The sequence below is a fragment of the Hyaena hyaena genome, unplaced genomic scaffold, assembly GCF_003009895.1.
Source record: "Hyaena hyaena isolate Hyena2069 unplaced genomic scaffold, ASM300989v1 scaffold_790, whole genome shotgun sequence".
Classification (NCBI taxonomy): Eukaryota; Metazoa; Chordata; class Mammalia; order Carnivora; family Hyaenidae; genus Hyaena; species Hyaena hyaena.
Genome location: NW_024081412.1, coordinates 182,714 through 206,155, shown reverse-complemented (window position 1 = coordinate 206,155; position 23,442 = coordinate 182,714). Strand labels below are relative to the sequence as shown.

General features: G+C 50.1%; 1 protein-coding gene and 1 long non-coding RNA gene across 6 annotated transcripts in view; one reads left to right on the top strand and one right to left on the bottom strand.

Annotated features, from left to right (window-relative positions):
• The window catches only part of ZNF496 (zinc finger protein 496), a 41,465-nt gene extending 18,487 nt beyond the window's left edge, over positions 1-22,978 (top strand). For 4 of the 5 annotated variants that reach the window (XM_039218792.1, XM_039218791.1, XM_039218795.1 and 1 more), the window contains 4 exons: positions 11,856-11,988; positions 12,512-12,619; positions 13,787-13,900; positions 19,815-22,978. In XM_039218792.1, coding sequence (XP_039074723.1) covers positions 11,856-11,988; positions 12,512-12,619; positions 13,787-13,900; positions 19,815-20,554 — 1,095 coding nt within the window. In that variant the 3' untranslated portion in view covers positions 20,555-22,978. The remainder of the gene's footprint in view (positions 1-11,855; positions 11,989-12,511; positions 12,620-13,786; positions 13,901-19,814) is intronic. The other variant, XM_039218796.1, reaches the window with a different exon arrangement.
• Positions 12,638-15,327, bottom strand: LOC120221421. Its single transcript, XR_005525811.1, has 3 exons — positions 15,057-15,327; positions 13,690-13,804; positions 12,638-12,980 (listed from the first exon to the last, which is right to left on the bottom strand). It is a non-coding gene; the product is annotated as an uncharacterized LOC120221421 (long non-coding RNA).
• Positions 22,979-23,442: the final 464 nt, after the last annotated feature.

The following is a 23,442-nucleotide window of genomic DNA, read 5'->3' as shown; positions in this document are numbered from 1 at the left end:
TTCTGTACCTGGTGGGGGTTGGGGGAAGGTCTCTTGATTTGCCAGCTTCTCTGGCTTCACATTGCGAAGCATGAGGCAGAAAGAATGAGAGTGCTTGTCACGGCGTGGTTCCTTGGGGTGCACAGCCCCCAGCCAGCCTTCTTCCTCTCCACCATACAGACTCGCCTGTGTGTCTTATGCATCAAAGTCCTGGGGTCTTACATGTTCTTAGAGGCAGGAATTAGGGGAAAGTAGGTCTGTTTTTAAATGGACATACTTATATACTCCTTCCACCCTCCCTATAAAAACCAGCAAGACTGGCACCTGGGCGGCTCAGTCGGTTGAGCATCCGACTCTCAATTTTGACTCAGGTCATGACCTCACAGTTCGTGGGATGGAGCCCCACATCAGGCTCCCTGCCGACAGTGAGAGCCTGAGTGAGTTTCTCTCTCCCCTCTCAAAAATAGACATTAAAAAAATAAGAATCAGCAAGATTTAGAACAGGAGAGTATGTTACATGTTCCCAGTTCCTGTGAAGATCTCTGTATGTTTTTTTGAACTTCTGCTCAGGTTTTCTGTGCTGGTTTTTTCTCCCTCATGGGGATCATGCTGTAGATCCTTGCTTCTCACGATATGGGAGCATTTCCCCATGTGAGACAGAGGTTCCGGGGGTCCTGCTGGGTGGTTGGCTGGGTGGCCATGTCACGTTCTGTCAGGGAGCAGAGCGTCATGGATCCACCCGCCTGGCCCTGGGTGGCTGTGTCGCATTCTGTCAGGGAGCAGAGCATCACGGATCCACCCGCCTGGCCCTGGAACTGGGATTTGCTTCCATGATGCCACCTTTGCCCTCTATGTTTAGTTTCTGTTTCCAGTTTGGGGTCCATTCCCAGACACCCATCTGAGGCTAAAGAGAGCAACTTCCATATCTACTGATAATACCTACTCCACTTTTATCTTCAGAATCTGCAGAACCAGAACCACACTGCCATCTGAGAGGTTGGATTTTTTTCTTGTTTATCAACAGGGGCAATTACCACCTTCAGGGAGAGGAAAAAACAACAACCACCTTTTTCCTCCACTCTCTTAGGCTCAGTTCCCCTGTGCACTGAATTGACACGATATAGAGTCACAGGATAAAAAGATTTATTTCCTGTGCCTGCAGGGTGCCTCACAGAAATGAAGTGAAAACTCCAAGAAGGCATCCAGATCCTCAGGCTGATTGATGCCCCATTTTAACCCAGAGTGGTAATTATGGAGAAGGGACAAGGCAGAGGAAAGGGATTGTCAGCTCAGAGCGTTGGTAATTTATGGGAAGGCAAGTATTTGTGGAGAGTAATGGAAAACAAGGGTTACTTGGTCGAGTGTGTTATATTGTCTCTGGGCTGGTAAGAATCCAACTCTGTCCTCTCTGGAGATTAACAGTAATTTTGCCCTTGTGGGTAGGAGACCAGGGAGGGGCCTCTTCATAGGAAGCTACATGTCCTGCATTTAGGCAGATGGGGGAGAGTAGAGAGCTTTTGTTTTTTTTTATTGTTTGTTTATTTTGAGAGAGAAAAGGAGTGCGTGAGTGGGGGCACGTATGGGGGGGAGAGAGAGAGAGAGAGAGAGAGAGAGAGAGAGAATATCTCCAGCAGGCTCTGCGCTGTGAGCTCCACAGGGCTTGAACCCACGAACCATGAGATCATGACTTGAGCTGAGATCAAGAAGAGTCAGACGCTCTCAACCGACTGAGCCACCCAGAAGCCCTGAGTAGAGAGCTTTCTCTGTGATCCTGTGTCTCAGTTGACTGAAAAGTCCTAACGCCAGAGTGGAGTATTTGGGATGGACCTTTTGATACCCTTTGAGACCAACATCAGATTCTGTCCTGCAAACCCATGGCTTTCAGAGCTCTGTCTTCCATCCTGTGGAACGCATTTTGGGAGGACGGGCTTTCATCACACTGGCCTCTTCTGGGATCAAAGCCACTTATGGCTTAGGCTACTCCACAGACTTACTGACAATGCAGTGTGCATTGTTATTGAGATGCCTGGGTGTTTCGTCGGCACATGTGAGTTTGGGAAGCCTGTTCCAAACTCCTGATTCAACTTCACACATTTTAAAAATATTCTATTGGTTTATTTTTATTTCATGTTTTAATGTTTATTTTTGAGAGAAAGAGACAGAGTGTGAATAGGGGAGGGGCAGAGAGAGAGACACACACACAGAATCAGAAGCAGGCTCCAGGCTCTGAGCTGTCAGCACAGAGCCCAACGGGGGACTTGAACCATAATACATGTTTTACGTCCTGGAAGTTTCACATTTAGGTAATGTGCATCCTTCCTTTGACTTTCAGTGTTTGTCATGGCATTGATAGTACTGGAGGGTGAAGACCTCGCTCAGGTAGGGTTTAACTCACAATGAGATGCAGGTAATGCATTTTGGCATGACCTTCCCAGTGTGACGTGTCATGTGGCACTGAGGTGGGGTGCCCCACGTGGGTCATGTCCGGTGTCCGCTCTGATCATTGGAGTAAAGGCCTCGGGTGATTTTAACATGCTGGATGGATGGATGGATGGATGGATAGTGTATGTGTATTTGTCCTATAGATATTTATTCTCTTAACATTGTTTCTAATCTTCACCAGAATGATTATTGAAAATGGTATTTATATGTTTACTCTCCATCAAACCCCAGAGGTTCCCATGTGGCCTTTGCAGGACCTGCTCTCTGGCCCAGGCCAGCTGTGATCTCCCTTTTGCCACTGTAGATGATCTTCTGTCATTCTAGAATTTTCTATAAATGGAGTCCTAGGGGATGTGGTCTTTTTTTTTTTTTAATATTTTAAATGTTTGCTTATTTTTGAGACAGAGAGAGCATAAGTAGGGAAGGGGCACAGAGAGAATGAGACACAGAATCTGAAGCAGCCTCCAGGCTCTGAGCTGTCAGCACAGGGCTTGATGCTAGGGCTCAAACTCATGGACCATGAGATCATGACCTGAGCCAAAGTGGGATGTTTTAACTGACCGAGCCATCCAGGCGCCCCAGGATGTAGTCTTTTGTGTCAAGCTTCTCTTACTCAGCTCCTTGATTTCAGCCTCACTCATGTGTCTGTATCAGTTGTTTGTTCCTTTTTATTGCTGAGTGGTATTCCAGTGTACACTTACTAAAGGTGATTTGCCCAGTCACCTGTCCATCGATATTTGGGTCCCTTCCATTTTGGCTGTTATGAATGAAACTTCTAGAACATTTATATGTCTATTTGTGGATATATGTTTCTATTTCTCTTGGGTGATTGCCCAGAAATGGAATTGTTTTAGGGTAAGGATCTGATTGATTATATGAGAAATGGTTGTTTTCTGGGGTGGTTGACCACTCGCACTCCTACCTAGTAAATGAGAGTTTTTGTTGCTATACATCTTCACCATTTACTGGTATTGTAGTTTGTTTGTTTTTTTTTTTAAGAAAAATGCATATTTTGCCCATTAAAATAGGTATCTTATGGTTTTAATTTGCATTTCCCTGTTGACTAACAAAGTGTATCATCTTTCCATGTGCTGTGGATCATTTCTCTGTCTTTTGTGAGGTTCCCAAATATTGTTCCTGCTTACTGGGTTGTTTGTCTTACTGCTTTTTTTTTTTTTCTTCTTTTTGTTTTAAGTAAGCTTTTCACCCAACGTGGGGCTTGAACTCACAGCCCTACATCGGGAGTTGCATTCATACCAAGTGAGCCAGTCAGGCACCCTGCCCCCCCCATCTTACTGTGTTTTAGAACTTTGTAAAAGAGGAGCTCAGAATCTAACTCCTGATTTTGACTCAGGTCATGATCCCAGAGTAACAGGATCGAGCTCAGTGTCAGGCTCTGTGCTGAGCATGGAGCCCTAACATTCTCTCTCTCTGTCCCTCTGTCCTGCTCTCGCTCTCGCTCTCTCTCTCTCTCTCTCTCAAATTAAAAACAAAATAAAAAAAAAAATAGGGGTTTCTGGGTGGCTCAGTCAGTTAAGTGTCCAACTCTTGATTTCAGCTCAGGTCATGATCTTCTGGCTTAGTGGGTTCCAGCCCAACATCCGGCTCTGTGCTGGCAGTGGAAAGCCTGCCTGGGGTTCTTACTGTCCCTCCCTAGCTTCTTTTCCCCCACTTACGCTGTCTCTCTCTCTTTCTCTCTCTCTGTCTCTCTCTCTCAAAATAAATACACAATCTTAAAAAGTATATTTAACTTAAAAAAGTTAAAAAGAACTTTGTAAAATATATATATACTGGATAAAAGTCCTTTGTCTGATATATTACTGGAAATCTTTTCTATCACTACAGTTTGCCTTTTCATTGTTTCATTGATGTCTTTTGATGTCTTTTGAAGATTGTTCATCTTCAGACATCCCATGTTTTTCTTTTGTAATTTATACTTTTTATATCATAACAAATTTGTCTACCCCAGGGTCACACAGAATTTTCTTCTGGAAGTTTTATAGTTGTGAGTTTTTACATTTAGGTCTTTGATTCATTTCAAGGTTTTTTGTTATTTCTGTTTCTGTTTTTATTTTGTTCTTGTTTCTTCTGTTTGTATTTTTTGGTTTGGTATGAAGTGTAGGATTTTATGTTTAGTTCTGTTTTTTCACATGATATTTAGTTCTTGATCATCACTCACTAAAAAGATTTTCCTTTCCCCCATTGAAGTGAACCCGTACCTTTGTCAACAATCAGTTGTTGTTGTATACTACATCTGAGTATAGGAATATATCTTGATGGATCTGTGATTTGACTGTTTATGCCAATACCACTATGCCTGTATAGTAAGGTTTGCAACTGGGCAGTGTGAGTCCTCCAATTTCTTTTTTTTTTTTTTTTTTCAGAGTTCTCCTGGAGGCTCTAAGTAGTTTACATGTCCATAATAAACTTCAGAATTAGTATATCAGTTTCTTTAGGAATGCCTCCTGGGGTTTTTGTTTGGGATTGCATTGAATGTACCGCTCACTGTGGGGTGAACTGACACCTACAGCATGGAGCCTTATAGCCTAGAAACGTGAAATTCTCCCATTTGTTTAGAATTTCAGTGTTTGGGAGGCACACACATTTTGTAAGCATTTTCCTTAATAGTGCTATGGTTTTGATGTTGTTGTAAGTGGTCTTTTTTTTTTTAATTTTCCAGTTATTGTTCATATACAGCAATGTAGAAATAGAATTGATTTTTGTAAATTGGCCTTCTAGCCAGCTAACCGTGTTAGTTTTATTATCAGTATAATACCTTTCCAGAAGATTCCAGAGGATTTTCTATGATCCGGGTGTGGGAATTTTGGCCTCTACACCAAGATGGTGCTTAAAGTGTTTCCTTTTTCTTTCATTTTTAAATTTTGTTCTCAAGTAGCTAGATGCTTATTGAATACACCACAAGCAAGGGCAAAGTGGGCCAGACAGCAGAGACTATCTGCAGGAGGGCATAGTGGGGGGCTGGCGGTAGGGGGGAAGGGAAGGTGAGGAGGTACAAGGTCAGCCAGGGTCTAATGGTATTTCTAGGTGGCTCCGCTTGCTGCACTGCACCTAGGGGTGTCCTCACAGCCTTGCCTGCACTCCACTTCAGGCGGGGGGTGCGGGGGGAGGCCCACAGCACCACTTGCACTCCACTGGTGGTAGGCCTGTAGCCCTGCTTACACTCACTGTTTGGGGTGGGTCTCCGTAGTCCCACTTGCACTCCACTGTGGGGATCTTGCATTCTGCCTGGGGGGGAGTCCCCTGTCGCCCGCTTGCACTCCACCTGGGGGTGCTCGCGGCCCCAATTGCACTCTGCCTGGGGGGGTTCCCGCAGCCTGGCTTGCACTCTGCAGGGGGATCTCCACGGGCCTGCTTGTACTCTGTTTGGGGGGAGGAGTCCCCATGGTCCAGCTTGCACTCCGGGGGGGGGGATTCCTGCGGCCCAGCTTGCTCTCTGTCTGAGGGGGTCCCCAAGGTCTAGCTTGCATTCTGACTTGGGCCGGTAGGTCCCCATCGCTTGTCTACCTTACTGGGTTTCCATTGCTAGAATTGGTAGCATCTGCATGCCACCACAGATGGACAGTGACTAACATTTGGCATTTGGGTAGAGGTCTGTCTCCAGTAGCTGGTTCATGCCGTAATCGGGGGACGTGCTTTTGGCCCATCAGGGGTTATATGCACTCACAGAGCAGAGCAGAGTCCTTGAGTCCTGTGCTGACTGTGATGTGAGTGACACTCCCCGGCGGCCGGGTTGTGGAAAGCAGGGGAGCGTCCGTCAGTGGTGTGGTGTGGGCTGGCATCCCTGTGGAGCTGTTCACTCCAGAAGATACAGATCTAACAGATCAAGGAGAGTCTGCATATTGGGACCAGGGGGATCCCAGGGGTCCTACAGGGATGGGGTGGCCAGGACAGCTCTGAGCAGGTAACTTCCAGGAACATGGTCGTGTGGGAGGAAACCAAGTGGGGGAGGAACATGTGTGCCTGCAGATGAGACTGTGGCTGGAACGTGGGAACAGAAGGAGAATGGAGAGCGGGGCCCTGCATCCTCACAGGTGCACACAGTCCAGCGTGTTAGCCCCAGACTTGCAGACCCACCGGAGATCCTGTTGTCTGGGAAGCACTGGGGTCAGGCGGCGGACCTGAGAGGAGGGAAGGGTTCCTCTGAAGGGCCAGAGCAGTCAGGCAGCCTCCCCCTGGAGCCTGGACCTCCACCCAGTGGCGTTGGCGGAGGTCAGGTTGTGGGTTCCCGAAGAGAATGGTAGAGTCTATACAGAACTAGAACCGGAGGTGAGCCCAGACCTGGGCATGCAGGGGGAGGCTGGGGAGAGGCCAGGGAGGCCGGCACGGGAGGCTGGGTGGCAGGGAGGGAGGTGTGCTGGGCTCCCCACAGGGGCGTGCTAGCTGCCAGAAGGGTTTCAGACACCTGGAACCAGCACAAAATTTGATCACTTTTTTGGGGGGGGAATCTTCATTGGTGATATTATTTTACACACATTTTCTCATGTACTAGTGAAGGTAAACTTTTTTTCATATGTTTAAAAATGTTTACTTTCTTGATTCCCTCTATTTTTAACTTGATCTGAAAGGCTCTCCCCATGGTGTGTATTTTAAGTGCCCAGGCCCTTTTATAAATGTGCATTTGTTCCCAGTTTGTTGTTTGTCTTTTGATTTCACTCGGAATTTGTACACTGTTTCAAAACTGTACATACTTACCATTTTCATGCGAATGTCTGCCCTTTATTTTTTTTTAATTTTTTTAATGTATTATTTATTTTTGAGAGAGAGTGAGACAAGCAGAGAGGGAGACACAGAATCTGAAGCAGGCTCCAGGCTCTGAGCTGTCAGCACAGAGCCTGATGCAGGGCTCAAACTCATGAGATCATGACTGGAACCAAAGTTGGACGCTTAACTGACCGAGCCACCCAGGCACCCCTGCCCTTTATTTCTTTATATGGTCTTTATATTTATTCTTGAAAGCCAATTTTCCTCGCTTTTTTGGCACTTTAAGGTTTGTTTTGTTTTGTTTTATATTTTATTTATTTATTTTTAATGTTTATTTTTGAGGGAGAGACAGAGCACAAGTGGGGCAGGGGCACAGAGAAAGGAAGACACAGAATTCTCAGCAGGCTCCAGGCTCTGCGCTGTCAGCACAGATTTACATGTGGGGCTCGAACCCACAAACTGTGAGATCATGACCTGAGCCAAAGTCAGATGCTTAACTGACTGAGCCACTCAGGTACCCCTGTTTTTTTTAAGTAATCTCTACACGCAATTTGGGGCTCAAACTCAACGACCCTCAGATTACGAGTCGCTTGCTCCACCGACTGAACCAGCCAGACGCCCCTAAAATTTTTATATTAGTTTGACCGAGGATGAGAATCTAATTTTATTTTTAGTCAACTGTATCAAATACATTGGCTAAAAATGATCTTTTCTCTTTCTTCGTTGATTTACGATTTTGGTTTTTCACATAGGTGAAATTGTTTCTCAAATTTTTCTTTTCCTCTTCGTTGGTCTGTTTGTATTTCCAAACCACATTTTTTTAAAGGAATATACTCTATGATATTCTTTTTTTTTTTTTTAATGTTTATTTTTGAGAGAGAGAGTGTGTGAGCAGGGGAGGGTCAGAGAGAGAGGGAGACACAGAATCTGAAACAGGCTCCAGGCTCTGAGCTGTCAGCACAGCCTGACGCAGGGCTCGAACCCATGAACTGTGAGATCATGATCTGAGCTGAAGTTGGCTGCTTAGTCAACTGAGCTACTCAGGTGCCCCCAAGTCACATTTTTTTAAACATTTTTTAAAACGTTAATTTATTTTGAGAGGGGGAGCAGAGAGAGAGGGAGATGGAGAATCCCAGGCAGGGTCCATGCCTTCAGTACAGAATCTGACATGGAGCTCAGACTCAACAACCTGTGAGACCGTGACGTGAGCCAAAACCAAGAGTTGGATCTTAACTGGCTGAACCACGGAGGCACCCCAACACAAAACCACAGTTTTACTTCAAAGCTCTTTTATCAAAATTATCACCATACTAATATGTTCCATGTTTTCTTTTTTTAAGGTTTTTGTTTGTTTGTTTGTTTTTTAAATTTTTTTTTTTTTAATTTATTTCTAGGAGAGAGAGAGAGACAGCGTGAGCAGGGGAGGGTCAGAGAGAGAGGGAGTCACAGACTGAAACAGGCTCCAGGCTCTGAGCTGGCAGTCAGCACAGAGCCCGACGCGGGGCTCGAACCCACGAACCGCGAGATCATGACCTAAGCGAAAGTCGGACGCTTAACCGACTAAGCCACCCAGGCGCCCCTTATTTGTTTGTTTTTAATTAAATAATCTCCATGCCCAACATGGGGCTCAAACTCACAACCCTGAGATTAAGGTGCACACTTTTCCATCTAAGCCAGCCAGGTGCCCCTCAATGTTTTCTTGTAATTCATTCTATACCACTAATATTACTGATTTTTTACGCAATACAGTTGGATTTTTTTAATTTTGAAATTAATATTATCCTTTCCTTTTTTTTTTAATTTTATTTTTATTTTTGAGAGAGAGATAGAGACAGCATGAGCAGGGGAGGTCAGAGAGAGAGGGAGACACAGAATCTGAAGCAGGCTTCAGGCTCTGAACTAGCTGTCAGCACAGAGCCTGATGCAGGGCTCAAACCCATAAACCATGAGATCATGACCTGAGCTGAAGTCGGAGGCTTAACCAACTGAGCCACCCAGGCGCCCCAATATTATCCTTTCCTTGTTCAAAGAGTGACATGTGCCCACAGTTTTGAATAAGCCGGTTTAAAAAAATAGGAAAAGGAACCATTAGAAAATAGAAAAACAGACAAAACGCACGAGGATTTCAAAGAAGACAAATGCAGATTGGCCCTTAAACCCACAAGAAATTGTTCGTCGAGAAAAGGGTAGTTCCACTGCTGATTGCTGTGTGCCCATAGTGTCGTTAGACAGCTGTGCCCTGTGTTGGCAGAGGTGTGGGTAAACAGTACAGGTGCATTACCTGTGGAGTGCAGTGTGGGTACAGCCCTGGAAGAACGGTGTGGGAATATTTAATACTGGTGAAGATGTGTGTTCATGTTTAAACCTGGAGACACTTAGTCCTGGGCAGGGAGACTGGCGAGGGAGTTCATTGGACCATTGGCTTGTGGTAGCAAAATATTGGGGAAAACCTGAACATTATCAACAGAACTGTACTCTGAAATAAGTCCGTGTCCTAGACCTACGTGCTACATGCTCAGGTCAGTCTTCAGACACTAGGGAACAGTGTACAGAACAAAAGAAACCTCACGAAATTCTCCCAAACACAGTGCTCCATGTTGTTTCATACATGCCTTTGCATATGACTTCCAGAAGTAGAATGGGTGTGCTTCCCTTACATTCTCCCAAAGGTCCAGAAACGTGCATTTCCGCCACGCATATGTGAGGACCTGTTTTCCTACACCCTCGAAGACCCAGGGGAGCATTACACTTATAATCTTTTTAAATCAGATTTAATCTTTGCTGGGACAAAGAAAAACAAGGAAGTAATTGTAAACCTATGACTGTTAAATTTCACTTATATTCCCGATGATTGACATTTAAAGACACAATTTATGGGGCACTTGCGTGGATCAGTTGGTTGAACATCTGACTGTTGATTTTGGCTCAGGTCATGATCTCATGGTTCATGGTTCAAGCCCCACATAGGGCTCTTTGCTGATGGTGTAGAGACTACCTGGGATTCTGTCTCCCTTTCTCTGTGCACCTCCCCTGCTTATGGTATCTCTCTCTCTCTCTCTCAAAAATGTGTAGATAAACATTTAAAAATTAATAATAAAATACTATGATTTCTTTTTCACTTTTTTAATGTTTTATTTATTGGCGGTGGGGGGAGAGAATGAGCAGGGGAGGGGCAGAGAGAGAGGGAGACACAGAATCTGAAGCAGCTCCAGGCTCTCAGCACAGAGCCTGATGCGGGGCTTAAACCCACAAACCGTGAGATCATGACCTGAGCTGAAGTCCGTCACTCAACCGTTTTTTTTTTTAAACAAATATTGGTATATCATACAATATGAAAGTATTACAGGTTGCATTTTTTCCTCCAGATTTTATTTTGAAGACCTTTCCAATTAAAACCGTATTTTTTATAACTGAAAATGAAATTTTATTTATTTTTAAAGCTTTGTGATTGAAACACTTTGCAGAAAATACAAGGATATTAGCCTTGTTAAGCTAATATCCAGGAATGCTACCTGGGGACAGTTTCTGCAACCATATGTATATAGTGACATACTTAGTGGAAATAATCACTTACGAACTTCTATTCTTAGGGATCAGAAGGTACAAACAGAAGTGTCCAGGAGTTGTTTCACATTTTACTCCTCCCAGATGTTCTCTCAAATACAAGGTTCCAGACGATTACAAACAAAATGAATAATTCTTTTTCTTTTTTTAATGTTTATTTTGAAAGAGCGGGGGAGGGGTAGAAGGAGAAAGAGAATCCCAAACAGATTCCACGCACTATCAGCGCAGAGCCTGATGCAGGGCTTGAACTCATGAACTGTGAGATATGACCTAAGCTGAAATCAAGAGTTGGATGCTTAACTGACTGAGCCACCACCCAGGTGCCTCCAAAATGAACAATGTTTACATGACATTTATTGTTACCAGCAAGCTTTTTGTTATGGTAATGTTTACAGGAAGCTTGAAACCCCCTTGATCTCAGAGTCTTTGAGTATAAGCCCCACCTTGGGGGTGGAGCCTGCACAATTAAAAAATTGTAGTAAATTTTTTACAAAAGAAAAAGAAAAGCCTCCATGAGGTCCTAACCACAGGCTTCCTGTAGCAGCACCCAGCATTCCAGACCTTGGGACACCTTGCACGTGGGGACCATCTAGACCACCTTCTACATGGGTGCTCTTCCTGGAACCAAACCCCTTAGCTCTTCCTTCTCATTGCAGACAGGCCCTCATTCCTCCTCACCGATTTGTGATGTGCCTGCTGGGAAGTAGTGTGGTTCTGTGACGCTGGGCACAGACGTCCCGTTCAGTTTTCCCTGTGACCTAGAATCACTAACGCTGCAGTGAACAAGCCTGTACTTTGCACACATGCACAGTAAACTCTAACCAGGGAACATCCACATTGGGGATTCGATCGGACACCCCCATGTGCCCACCTGGGGCCTGAGGGTGTCCTGCTGGCCCAGCACTGACGAGGAGGCCAGTGTCCCATCCATGGCCACCCTGTCGCCAAGAGGCATCTGCAGTTGGGATCATCCCGACCAGACCTTTGTGAGGCTACCTCAGGCTGCAGCTGGGCAGCCTCTCTGCCTTCCTCCCTGGGGCTCGTGCGGCCGGGGACTCCAGGGGGCTCTGCCCACCGCCCAGCTTGCTTTCTCCTGGTTCAGAGCTGCCCTGGACTCAGGCGTCCCCCTTGTCCCTCTGTGGTTTCAGAACCGGGTTTCTCCTTTCAAGGATATGATCTTCTGCTTCTCGCAAGAGGACTGGTCCCTACTGGACCCTGCGCAGACGGGCTTCTATGGAGAGTTCATCATCGGGGAGGACTGTGGGGTCTCGCTGCCTCCAAGTAAGACCCCCTCTGTCCAGAGCCCAGCCTCTGTCTGATAGCTCTTCACCCCTGGGCCCCACCGCCATGTGTAGATCAGACTCACCTGGCTGTTTTCATGGAAAACCAAATGCAGCACGTTTCCTGTGCGTCTGGTTTATTTTTGAGAGAGAGAGACAGAGCACGAGCAGGGGAGGGGTAGAGAGGGAGACGCAGAATCTGAAGCAGGCTGCAGGCTCTTAGCTGTCCACACAGAGCCCGACGCAGGGCTGGAACCCATGAGCTGTGAGGTCATGACCTGAGCTGCGTAGGTGCCCCTGATTTTCTGCCATTCTTGTCCTATGGCTCTCTTCACCTCTGGTTTCCTGATAGTCCCACAGGAGATGCCCTCGTCCCAAAGCTCTTCCTTGTCCCAGCCTCTGCCTGCATGTGCAGGGGACCTGTGGGTGCATCTGCACCAACACAGGGTCCCCCCTCTGTACCTGCCCTGGTCTCCGGTGCAGACCACTCACTGACGGCTGTGTGTCCCCCTCCCCACGAACAGGTGACCCGGGCACCCAGCTGAATCTCTCCCAGGGAGAGGAGAATGAGCCCCGGGTCCCAGAGTTGCAGGACCTGCAAGGGAAGGATGTGTCCCAGGTGTCCTACTTGGGTGAGTGACGGTTGCTGAGCTGGGGGAGGCTGCTACTGGGGGGGTGGGGGAAGGCCAGCTCCCTCCAGCCTCCCTCTGCAGCCCAGTCACCCCCCAGACTCTGTCTTGCTGGAACATGCCCGGCCTTGTCCCTGACTCTTCCCAGGAACAGGGTGAGGTTTCAGTTCTGTTGGGTGTGGGGACCGCACTGCCCTCAGCCAGAGCCCAGGATGTGATAGGAGTCTTCTCGCTGTAGGTAGTGCCTGTTTGTGCTGAACAGGTGCCCTTCCCCCCACCTCATCCACAGGTGGGGTCAGGCACTCTTCCGAAGGGAGGCTGGGGAGGAGGAGTCAGCGGAGGATTCTCCTGGTTGGGCACCGGTCTGGTTTGTGAGAAAACCGAGGCACAGGGAGGATTGAGGCTGAGTGGACAGTGGCACAGCTCCACCACAGCATCTCCCACCACCTGTCCCAGGCTGCCCATGCCCCAATGCTGTGAAATATCTGCCCCTTTAGGGGGACATGCTTTGCACAGTACAGGCAGCAGCCCCCTCACACACACCCCCACCGGCAGCTGGGACAAGCTGCAGGCAGAGCAGACCAGGCTGTGGGTGCTCCCCCCCCACCTGGGACGAGCTGCAGGCAGAGCAGACCAGGCTGTGGGTGCTCCCCCCCCACCTGGGACGAGCTGCAGGCAGAGCAGACCAGGCTGTGGGTGCTCCCCCCAAGCTGGGATGAGCTGCAGGCAGAGCAGATCAGGCTGTGCACCCCTGCCTCCCCAACTGGAACGAGGTGCAAGCAGAGCAGACCAGGCTGTGGCTCCCCCCAGCTGGGATGAGGTGCAGACTCTGACACGTGCAGTTGGCCCCTCTGTTCCCTCTGTCCCTGCTGGGCGTGTGTCTGGGCAGCATCTGTGGGTGCAGGACCCCATGCTGGAGCACGCACAAACCCCACCACAGAACGTGGAGGTGAGCACAGAGACATTCTCAGAACCAGACAGCACCCGCATGCACACGGATCCTGTCTGCCTTTGGAGCCTGTGTTCCTGCTGATGGCCATGCCACCTTCCCAGTCATTTCCTCCAGGACTTACCGAGCAGGCGCCTGGGCTGCTCCCAGGTGACGGTCCGGCATCTGTGAGGCTGGCAGCTGTAAGGCAAATCATTTTCTCCGTTTTCTTCTCTGGAAAGACTTCCCAGGTCTCCAGCCTTTCCAGGTAGAGGAGAGAAGGAAACGGGATGAGCTGCAGGTGCCCGAGTTCCAGACCTGCCCCCAGACGGCGCTCACTCAGAGCTCCTGCCCAGGTAAAGGGGTGGGGAGAGTGTGGGGGATGCCACGTGTATGTGAGCAACAGTATATACGGTGGGGGTGTGGCACGATGTGTGCCCTGTGTAGTGTAGTGCATGTGAGCACATGTCTCTGCATGTGGTGGGTTCTATGTGTGCACGTCTGTGTATGTTGGGTTCCGTGTGTGCATATGCGTGCAGTGTCCGATGTGTGATGTGTGAAATGCACGCGTGTGTGGTGGGTTCCGTGTGTGTGCACCTGTGCATGTGGTGTGTGGCGTGCTAAAGTACACATGTGTGTGGTTGGTTCCATGTGCGCACCTGTGCACGTGGTGTGTGGCGTGTGAAAGTGCACACGTGTGGTCGGTTCCGTGTGTGGCATATGCATGCAGTCTGTGATGTGTGAAGTGCATGCGTGTGTGGTGGGTTCTGTGTGTGTGTGCCTGTGCATGTGGTGTATGGCATGTGAAAGTGCACACGCATATGGTGTCTGGTGTGGCGTGTGAAAGTGCATGCATGTGTGGTGGGTTCCATGTGTATGTGCCTGTGCACATGGTCTCTGGTGTGGCATGTGAAATCACACGTGTGTGCGGTGTCCGGTGTGTGGTGCGTGTGTGCAGCTGCCAGGTGGGGTAGGGCCAGGAACTGGACTGAAACCCCTGCCGGCTGCTCCTGTGGGTGATCTGCCGCCTGGGCTGGTTGTTCTGCTTGGGCCCCTCGCGGGTAGAAGCAGGGCTGTGATGTAGGGCTGTCGGCAGCGTAGGGTCAGAGCCCCTGATCCGAGTCCTGGAATTAAGACCAGGTCTGGGGTGAGGGGCCCGCTGGACAGGATGCCTCACCAGAGTAGCCAGCGTGCACACCCGCCGTGATGGTGACAGTCCCCACCTGCAGCAGCAAGGACTGGAGTGCGGCATGCCTTACCAGTCTCGGGCGCAGACCTTCCAAACAGCGGACCCAAGCTCTGGCTCTCCCTGGATCCAGCCACATCAGGGAGACCGACTAACGCACGGTCTCTTTGACCCAGGATGGCATGTGGAGGCGAGATTCGCATGGGATTGTGGTATTTCCGGGTAGCTTCAAGTGGGGCCCACATTTGTGTGTGTGTGTGTGTGTGTGTGTGTGTGTGTGTGTGCACGTGCGCTGAAGGTGAGCGTTTGGGCGGGCTTCAGCATACCTGCCAGAGAGGCCTGTTGGCTTCTTGCTGGCCCCCGCCCACAGCGCGTCTCGGCCCCACCGGCGAACCTTCGCTCGGCAGACGGACCTTCACCAACACGGGAGTGCTCCTCTCCGCTCCCCTTCCTGGGTACTCACACAGAGTCTTTGCTGAAATGGCAGGAGGCCGAGGTTGCTGTCAGACTGGAGGGCTGCTAGATTTCCAGGAACAGGCACCCGCTTTGTTTCAGTGGCCCTGCTCTCTGACATGGGGGAGGGGTCTACACCACATGCCAAGCTCGTGCCGGGTGCTCCCTGACCGTCTGTCCGTGCCGGTTTGACCAGCGCATTTTGGCGCTGCACTGAGACGGACTGTGCCCTCTTCCTTACCACGTTTCCTCTGTGAGTCTCCTCGCTGACATTTGTTAGCCCTTGTTCTTGTTGGCCTTTCCCTGTGCATATTTGGTGAGCTTGGTTTAGGTCCGAAGCGCAGCACCACTGTTAGATCTCCACGGGACTGTGCTGAGTCCTTCTGGCACCTTCCGAGATGTGTGCTGTCTTAGGCACAGGCTAATTATGCAAGACAGCATAGACAGAAGGAATTTATTCCTCAGAGTCTGGAGGTGGGGGAAATCCAAGATCAGGTGCTGGCAGATCCTGTAAGTGGTGAGGACTCTCCTGGCTCGTAGTCGCCTGCCTCTCTCTGCATGCTCCACCGCCTTTCCTTGCTGCATGCTCTTGGAGACAGCACTGAGCTGGCCTGTGTCTCCCTCTTCCTGTTAGGGCTCTGATCCCACCTTCAAGACTGTCTAAACGTAACCACCTCCTATAGGCCCCACCGCCTCACGTGGGCTTGAACCACTGGGGGGGGAGACATATTCAACCTGTAAGAAGTACTGTTATGTCTCTGTCCTGCATCTGGGGGCCTGGGATGAAGGCAGGGGCCCAGGAGCAGCCCACGGTGAGGATCTGAAGCCAAGTGGTCAGGCCCTGGGCTGTGCTGTTCACATTACCACGCCATAGCTGATTTTTGAATGAATTTCATAGAAACTCAACAGTAAGGGGCTGAATCTGTTGCCTCTTCTGCATTTGCGCATAATTCTTCCCACTTTTTTTTTTTTTAACTTTCTAGGTCTTTCAGCTCGTGATTTTTGTTGCATTTTATTTTATACTTTATTTTTTTATTTTAGAGAAGGGGAGGGACAGAGGAAGAGAGAGAGAATCTTAAACAGGCCTCACACTCAGCTCAGAGCCCAATGCAAGTCTCAATCCCATGAAGCTGAGATCATGACCTGAGCTGTGTTCTGCATTTAAAAAATGTAAATTTTGTTCATTGCCTCCTATTTGGTTTTATGTCTTGTAAGAAAGCCTCCCCATTCTAACATTCTGAGAATGTGTTTTTTTACAGTGCCTATATCTTTATTTGTTTACTTCCACCTGTAGCTTCCTATCCTTGCTGCTTCTCAGCCCCTGCGGCTCCTGGAGGACTGTTCATTCCCAGTGCATGGAGTGCTCTTCCGGAGGCCTCAGCCGCCAGCCAGGAGTGTGCCTCTGCTCCCGGCATGTGCCGCGCTCTGGCCTTTCCTGCCTGCAGCACCACCTGGCCACTGCTCTTCTGAAACCCGAGCAGCTTTCTCCCTCCGCTTGAACTCTTTCACCTGCCAAACAGGCATAATCGTCATAGCTGCCGGGTGGAATTACTGTGGTTCTCTTTCTTTCTTTCCTAATGTTTATTTATTTATTTATTTTGAGACACAGGGAGAGAGAATCCCAATCAAGCTCCGTGCTGTCAGCACAGATCCCACACGGGGCTTGAACCCCCAAACCATGAGATCATGACCTGAGCCGAAATCAAGAGTCTGGATGCTTAAACGACTGAGTCTTGCCCCCCAGCTGCCCACAGATGGATTCATTGCTGAGGATTAAATAATTCCGTTCACATAAAAGCACTTAGACCAATAATTCTTGCCTGTTAGCCCCACTGTTATCCTGCTACCCAGTTCACCGCCCTGCCCCCATGCACACCCGTTACTTGTCAGTGCTGATCCAGGAGCTCTGTTACCCTTTCCCTGCTGTTTTGGGCACACCTCTGTGTCTCATGCCACCTGGAGGTTCTTTACATTGTGGTGTTGATGACACACAGCAGCATTACTGTTGATTTACTCTTCCCTCTTCAGCAGCTCTGCGTCTATTTCTGTTGACTTTCTGGTCCGAGCAGATGTCATCCCATATGCATTATGTTAGTCTCTGAGAGCTGCTGAAATACCACGGACCAGGAGGCTCAAACAGACTGGGTTTTCTCGGAATTCTGGAGGCTGCAAGTCTAGGGTGAAGGTGGCTGCGAGGTAGGCTTCTCCTGAGCCCCGCCTCCTTCTTGGCTTGCAGAAAGCATCTCCTCCCTGTGTATTCACGCCATCCGTCTCTGCATGAGCCCTTAACTTATAAGGATACCTGGTATACAGGTCCCGCCCTAATGACTTCATTTTAACTTCATTCCCTCTTGAAATGCCTTGTCTCCAAATACGTTTATATTCAGACATACTGGGGTTAGAACTTGGACCTACAGATTTTTAAGGGGCGTCGCCGTTCAGCTCATAGCGTCCAGCCTCAGGCCCTGTAAAGTCCATGTTCTCTTCCCATCAAGGACATCCCTTAATCTCTTCCAGCATCAGCTTTGCATCCATAACCCATCTGAATATCCTGTGGATCAGATGGAGGGGAGACCCCCCCAGGCACATCCTCTCTGGCTGTGAACCTGTGAAACAAAACATCCAGGGTGTACTTCCCAAAGTGCAGGCTGGGACAGGTGTGGGATAGACCTTTTCATCCCAAAAGGGAGACTTTGGAAGAATAAAGGCTCCCAAGCGAGTTTGAAACCTAGTACGGCAAATTCCATTAGGACTTAAGGCTTGGGGTGCCTGGGGGGCTCAGCCAGTTAAGCGTCCAACTTTGGCTCAGGTCATGATCTCACAGTGTGTGGGTTCACACCCCAGGTCAGGCTCTGTGCTGACAGCTTGGAGCCTGGAGCCTGCTTCAGATTCTGTCTCCCTCTCTGCCCCTCCCCTGTTCACACTGTCTCAAAAATAAACATTAAAAATTTTTTTAAAAAGAATTTAAAGCTTGGAACACCTGGGTGCTTCAATCGGTTAAGCATCTGACTCTTGATATCAGCTCAAGCTGTGATCTCATGGCCATGAGTTTGAGCACCAAGTTGGGGTCTGTGCTGGCTGCTTGGGATTCTCTCTCTCTCTCTCTCTCTCTCTCTCTCTCTCTCTGCCCCTCCCCTGCTCATGCGCACACACATATTCATATTCTCTCTCTCTCAGAAACTTCATAGACCTTAAGGCTTGGGCTGAATCTCTGGCCAGTGCTCTGTTTGCCCTTGGGCCCCAGGCGCTGTAGTATCCTATCTGCCTGGGGACGGCCATTGGAGCCATTGGAGCCAGCCGTCTCTCAAGGGCACCCTCCCATTGGTCTCCAGATAGCTCTGCTGGCCTCTTCTGTGGAATCCCAGAAGTCTGACAGCCTTCTTAAGATCTCTTGCTTCTTAGTCCGAGTTGGCAATGTCTCTGCTCATCGTGCAGTTCACAGGCATTCACCAAACCAGAGGGTCCTCCACAGCTCTTCCCTGGGTTGCCTCACCTCCGTGGGCCACACCCAGAATCCCTTTACTGGATCGTCATCCAGCCACTTGAGCCTTCTCTTCAGAGCACACTTTGCCATTTGTTCCAGTGTGGATAAAGCTGGGAATTTTCCAGATACTCCATCTCTCTTCCCCAGTCTCATGTTGTGCTGAGTCCCCTTACCCTGTCCCCTGAGGATTGAGTGCGCTCTGTGGCCCTGCCGCTGCCTGGTGTCTGCCCACTCTGTGGCTTCTCGGTCCTCCTGCCCTGCTTCTGTCTTTCCAGCTTTACTCGCCCTCAGGCTCCCTAACCACATAGAACCCTCCTTCCTCCAAATACTAAATGCACAATCTCTGTATTCCTGCTAAGACCTCAGGGGGTTCTGGCAGCACTCCCCCACCCCCTACCCACCGCCTCAGCCCCACAGCTCATATAGCGGGGAAACAGATCCGAGGGGAAGCTGCATGGTGGGCTTGGCTAGGACCTTACCGCATTGTCCACCTGTCTTCCAACATCACAGACTCCGGATTCCTGGAGTCTGTTCGGTGCAATCTAGGTTATAAAGTGCAGACAGAGCAGCTCGACCCATTGCCTGGGGGCTGCTGCCAGGCATCAGAGGTGACGCTGAGGGACAGCTGACCTGGGTGTAGGGTTGAACAGCCCTGAGGTTGGCACAGCAAGACTGACTCCCCTTCAACCCTGACCCCAGAGCGTGTCACCCAAGTTTGCTTGTGTGTGTAATTTGGCAAATAATACACCAGTGGCTTGTGTCCAAGGACAGATGGGACTGTTGGTGTCACACGTGTCACAGAGCCCCTGGAGCGTGTCAGTGCCCAGCACACAGTAGCTGGCACCTTCCTGGCACTGCCTTTCTAGAATAGCTGTTTCCCGACAGCTTTAATGTGCCCTATGCCTGGTTAAGTAAGTGGTGCTAACTGATGTCTAAGTGGCCAGACCTTACACTGACAAACACAAAGTCTTTAGAGATTGTAGGGGTCTCCACCTAGGAAAGGAGGAAGTTAAGGTCTGTGCCAGGGCCTTAGAGATATCGGACAGAGAAGGGGAGAGGATCCACGCTGAACCTCCCTGAGGAGCCTTTGCAGGGGCAGGGCCGTGGCTGGGCAGCACCACTGATCTTCTGCGTGGCTTTCCTGTAGCCGGAGGGGACGCGCTGACCCCAGAGAACGGCCTGGACGAGGAGGTGACCATCGAGATCGTCCTGTCCAGCTCCGGAGACGAGGACTCCCAGCTCGGGCCCTACTGTGCGGATGAGCCACGGGGCCCCACGGAGAAGCCGCGCAGCCTCCCAGCTTCGCATCGCAGTGGCGCGGAGCCCGGGGGCGAGGTGCAGACGTCCTCCAAAAAGTCCTACATCTGCCCCAACTGCGGGAAGATCTTCCGTTGGCGGGTCAACTTCATCCGGCACCTGCGCAGCCGCAGGGAGCAGAAGCCGCACGAGTGCTCGGTGTGCGGGGAGCTGTTCAGTGACAGCGAGGACCTGGACGGGCACCTGGAGAGCCACGAGGCCCAGAAGCCCTACCGCTGCGGCGCTTGCGGGAAGAGCTTCCGCCTCAACTCGCACCTGCTGTCGCACCGGCGCATACATCTACAGACCAGCGGACTGGAACAGGTGCAGAAGGCGGAGCCGGACACGGCGTCGGGGACCGTGGGCGGGGGTCCCGGCGGCCTGCTGGCCTTCCAGTGCTGCGACTGCGGGCGGGCATTCCAGCGGCCTGAGCAGCTGGCGCGGCACCGCAGCAGCACCCACCTGCGGGACTCGGCGCGGCCCTTCCAGTGCCGCTATTGCGTCAAGAGCTTCTCGCAGAACTGCGACCTGCTCCGCCACCAGCGCCTGCACATGAAGCGCCGCTCCAAGCAGGCCCTCAACTCTTACTGAGGCGGCCACGGCCCTGCCCGGCCCCCTCCCACGGTGCACCTGCCCCGGGACCGACGCCGCGTCCTCCTGCCCTTCGTTCTCAGGTAGAAATGAGATAGTGGCCGACTGAGCATGTGCTCTGGCTCTGCTGTGCCAAATGGCAGGGAGGGCGTGTCTACACCAGCTTTGACTCTCCGTGTCCGCAGGTCCTAGAGAAGCGCCCCCTCCAGATGGTCCCAGGCAGGCAGGGACGGGACCACCCCCTGCCATGGTCAGCCCCTGGGGGTCTGTCCCTTGCCGGCCAGTGTCAAATACACTCCCATAAATTCGTGTCTGACACCTTCCCTCCCCCTGTACTGAGGTCTGGGGGTACCTGTACATCTGTCTGACAGCAAGAAGGTTGGGGTGTGCTGATTGGCAAGGGGGCTCTTGCCTTTGGGCTGTGACCACAGGGCTTAGCACACCAGGCCATGTCTTGTCATCAGAAGTCTGAGTCCCTGTCACCCCTATGCCCATAGAAACAACCTACTGTTATCAGGCAGCCCTTTCAGGCTCAAACCGTGGTGGGGGCTTTATAGCTCCTACAGAAGGTAAACACCTACCCTTTCATTTGTGATGATATCTGCTTATTAGGGAACATGAGTTCATCGAAGGCAAAGCCCACATTTTAACCTGTAGCACACCCTCCCCTAAATGTTGTTTCTTTGTACCCTCCAAGGGCTTCATGAGAGGTGGTGGGGTGGACGTGCAGTCCATCAAGGCCAGGAATGGGGGCTCAGCCCCCAGGGAGGGTGTTCTGTTGTGTCTGGGTGAGCTGAGCTGGGGAAACAACCTCAGGTGAAGTCATGCACGTATGACTTAGCATGCTGGTTGTAGTCGTTCATGAGAGCTCCTGAGAAACCAGATGGCTCAGAACAACAAAGCCATCGTCTTGGTTCTGAAGGCACAAGTCCAAGGTCTGGCTCTCTGCAGGGTGGCCCCTTGCCAGGGAGGCTTTTTCCTGTCTCCTGTTGCCCCCCAGGCTTGCGGGCAATTGCTGATGCTCCAGAAGCATTGGCCCAGCTCTGCTGTATCCTCACATGGTGCCCTGTGTATGTGTCTGTCCCTTTCTGTAAGGACCCCAGTTGTATCTAAGGCCTGCCCGTCCTACCCCATACACTCCCATCTTTACTAATTACATCTGCCGCAGCCTCGTTTCCAAACAAGGTTACACTCCGTTGTGCCAGGGTTCGAGTTGTGGGGGCTGGGGACACAGTTCAGCCCACACCACCACATAGTCCTGCAGCTCTCATCCCCAATCTGCACAACACAGTAGTTAGCTCTCCCTTCCACCGGAACCATGATTCAGACCCAAGCTGCTGCTCCTGGGGGAGTGTCCTCCGCACAAGACCCTTCATCGTCTAGCCTGGCATTCTGGACGGGGAATGGCTGGCAGTGGAGCCTCAGACCTTGGTGACTGTGGTCTTACTGCTCCAGGAAGAACTGACCGAGTCTGCTAGGCCCAGTGACAAGAAGGCGTGGGGATGGATGAGCAGCTGTGGCCCATTGTCAAACCCAGCGACCAGGCGGGTGTCCTGTAGTTGTACCACTGCCAGTTTGCTCTTTGTCATCCACCTCATTGTCATATCGAGACACCACTCCCCCAAACCCAGTGAAAGAGTTACAAGGTCCTAGAGTTAAATGACGGCTGTGCCTGTGTAGATGCATCTACGTACTCAGGAGCAGTAAATGCAGTAAAACCCTTTGGTCACACCCTCAATAATAAACTATTGGGGCTCTTTGTTTCTAAAGAGTTTGCCATTTTTATTGATCTGTCAGGAAATGGGGAGAAGAAACCCCCAGAATCTTTTAAGGCTAATGGAAAATTCCAAATAGAAGCCAAACTGCACATTTATCCCATCCAACTGTGCTTTGGCCAAAGGTTCCATTGGTGGTGAGTGTGTTAACCCACCCACTGCAGACGTGTATCTAAGAGGAATATTGCCCCACTTAATCAGTGTATTTTACATGTAGGTTCTGATCATAAATAATAAACAAATGGAATGTACCAGAACTGAAACCTAAAAGGAGGCTGTGCATTTCTTCAGTGTCAGTCAGATATTGTGAGGCAGCCTCCCATTCAATGACCCAAAGCTGACCAAGGCACCTAGCAAACCAGGAGTCGACATTGCTCCTGGAAACCATCATGGGTAATGTAGCTCCAATCCCAGGTTCATCCCATGCAGAGGAAGCCAGGGATACCCATGTTGCAGAAAGCTTCAGGTAATACGAGGGCTTACCTGCTTGGTTCCTCCCTCCCTCTGTGGGGACTGGGCAGGCAGGTGAGGGTGCCACGGAGGCTCAGGAGACTGCACATCTGAGAAGCATCTGCTCTCCCTATTCCTGATCCCTTGGCATTGTTCCCACAAACTGAACAGGTGCATAATAAAAAATTCACTGAATTAATATTCGTGTTAGACTTTAAATTTTGGTTAAAAAAAAAGTAAAATGCCAACAGAGATAGTTGGTCAAATGGCCTGACCAGGAGAGCTTGAGGTATAATGATCTTGAAAATGGTCCTTCTGGACATTAGACAACGCCTTATGAAACTTCTTTACCTCAGATAGTTTCTGTCACCTGATCTGAGCCCTCTCTAGAAGAGGAAATGACTGCACGTTGGTTAGGTTGCACTCCTGGTTACATCATAGCTATTTCAGCCAACTTTGGCCAGTATTTAGTGCATCCTTTGTCTCCTGAACTCGTGCTGCACTTGGGCAAAACAGATGAGACCACTGGCGGAAAGTTCTCTTGCCATTCCTAAGTCACACCATGACATTGATGGGAGAGAAGGTGCAAGTCCACACATGCCTTAGACTTGGACATTGGTCCAAATTTCTTGTCTCCCCTGAGGGAGTTCCCTTCCTCTGCCA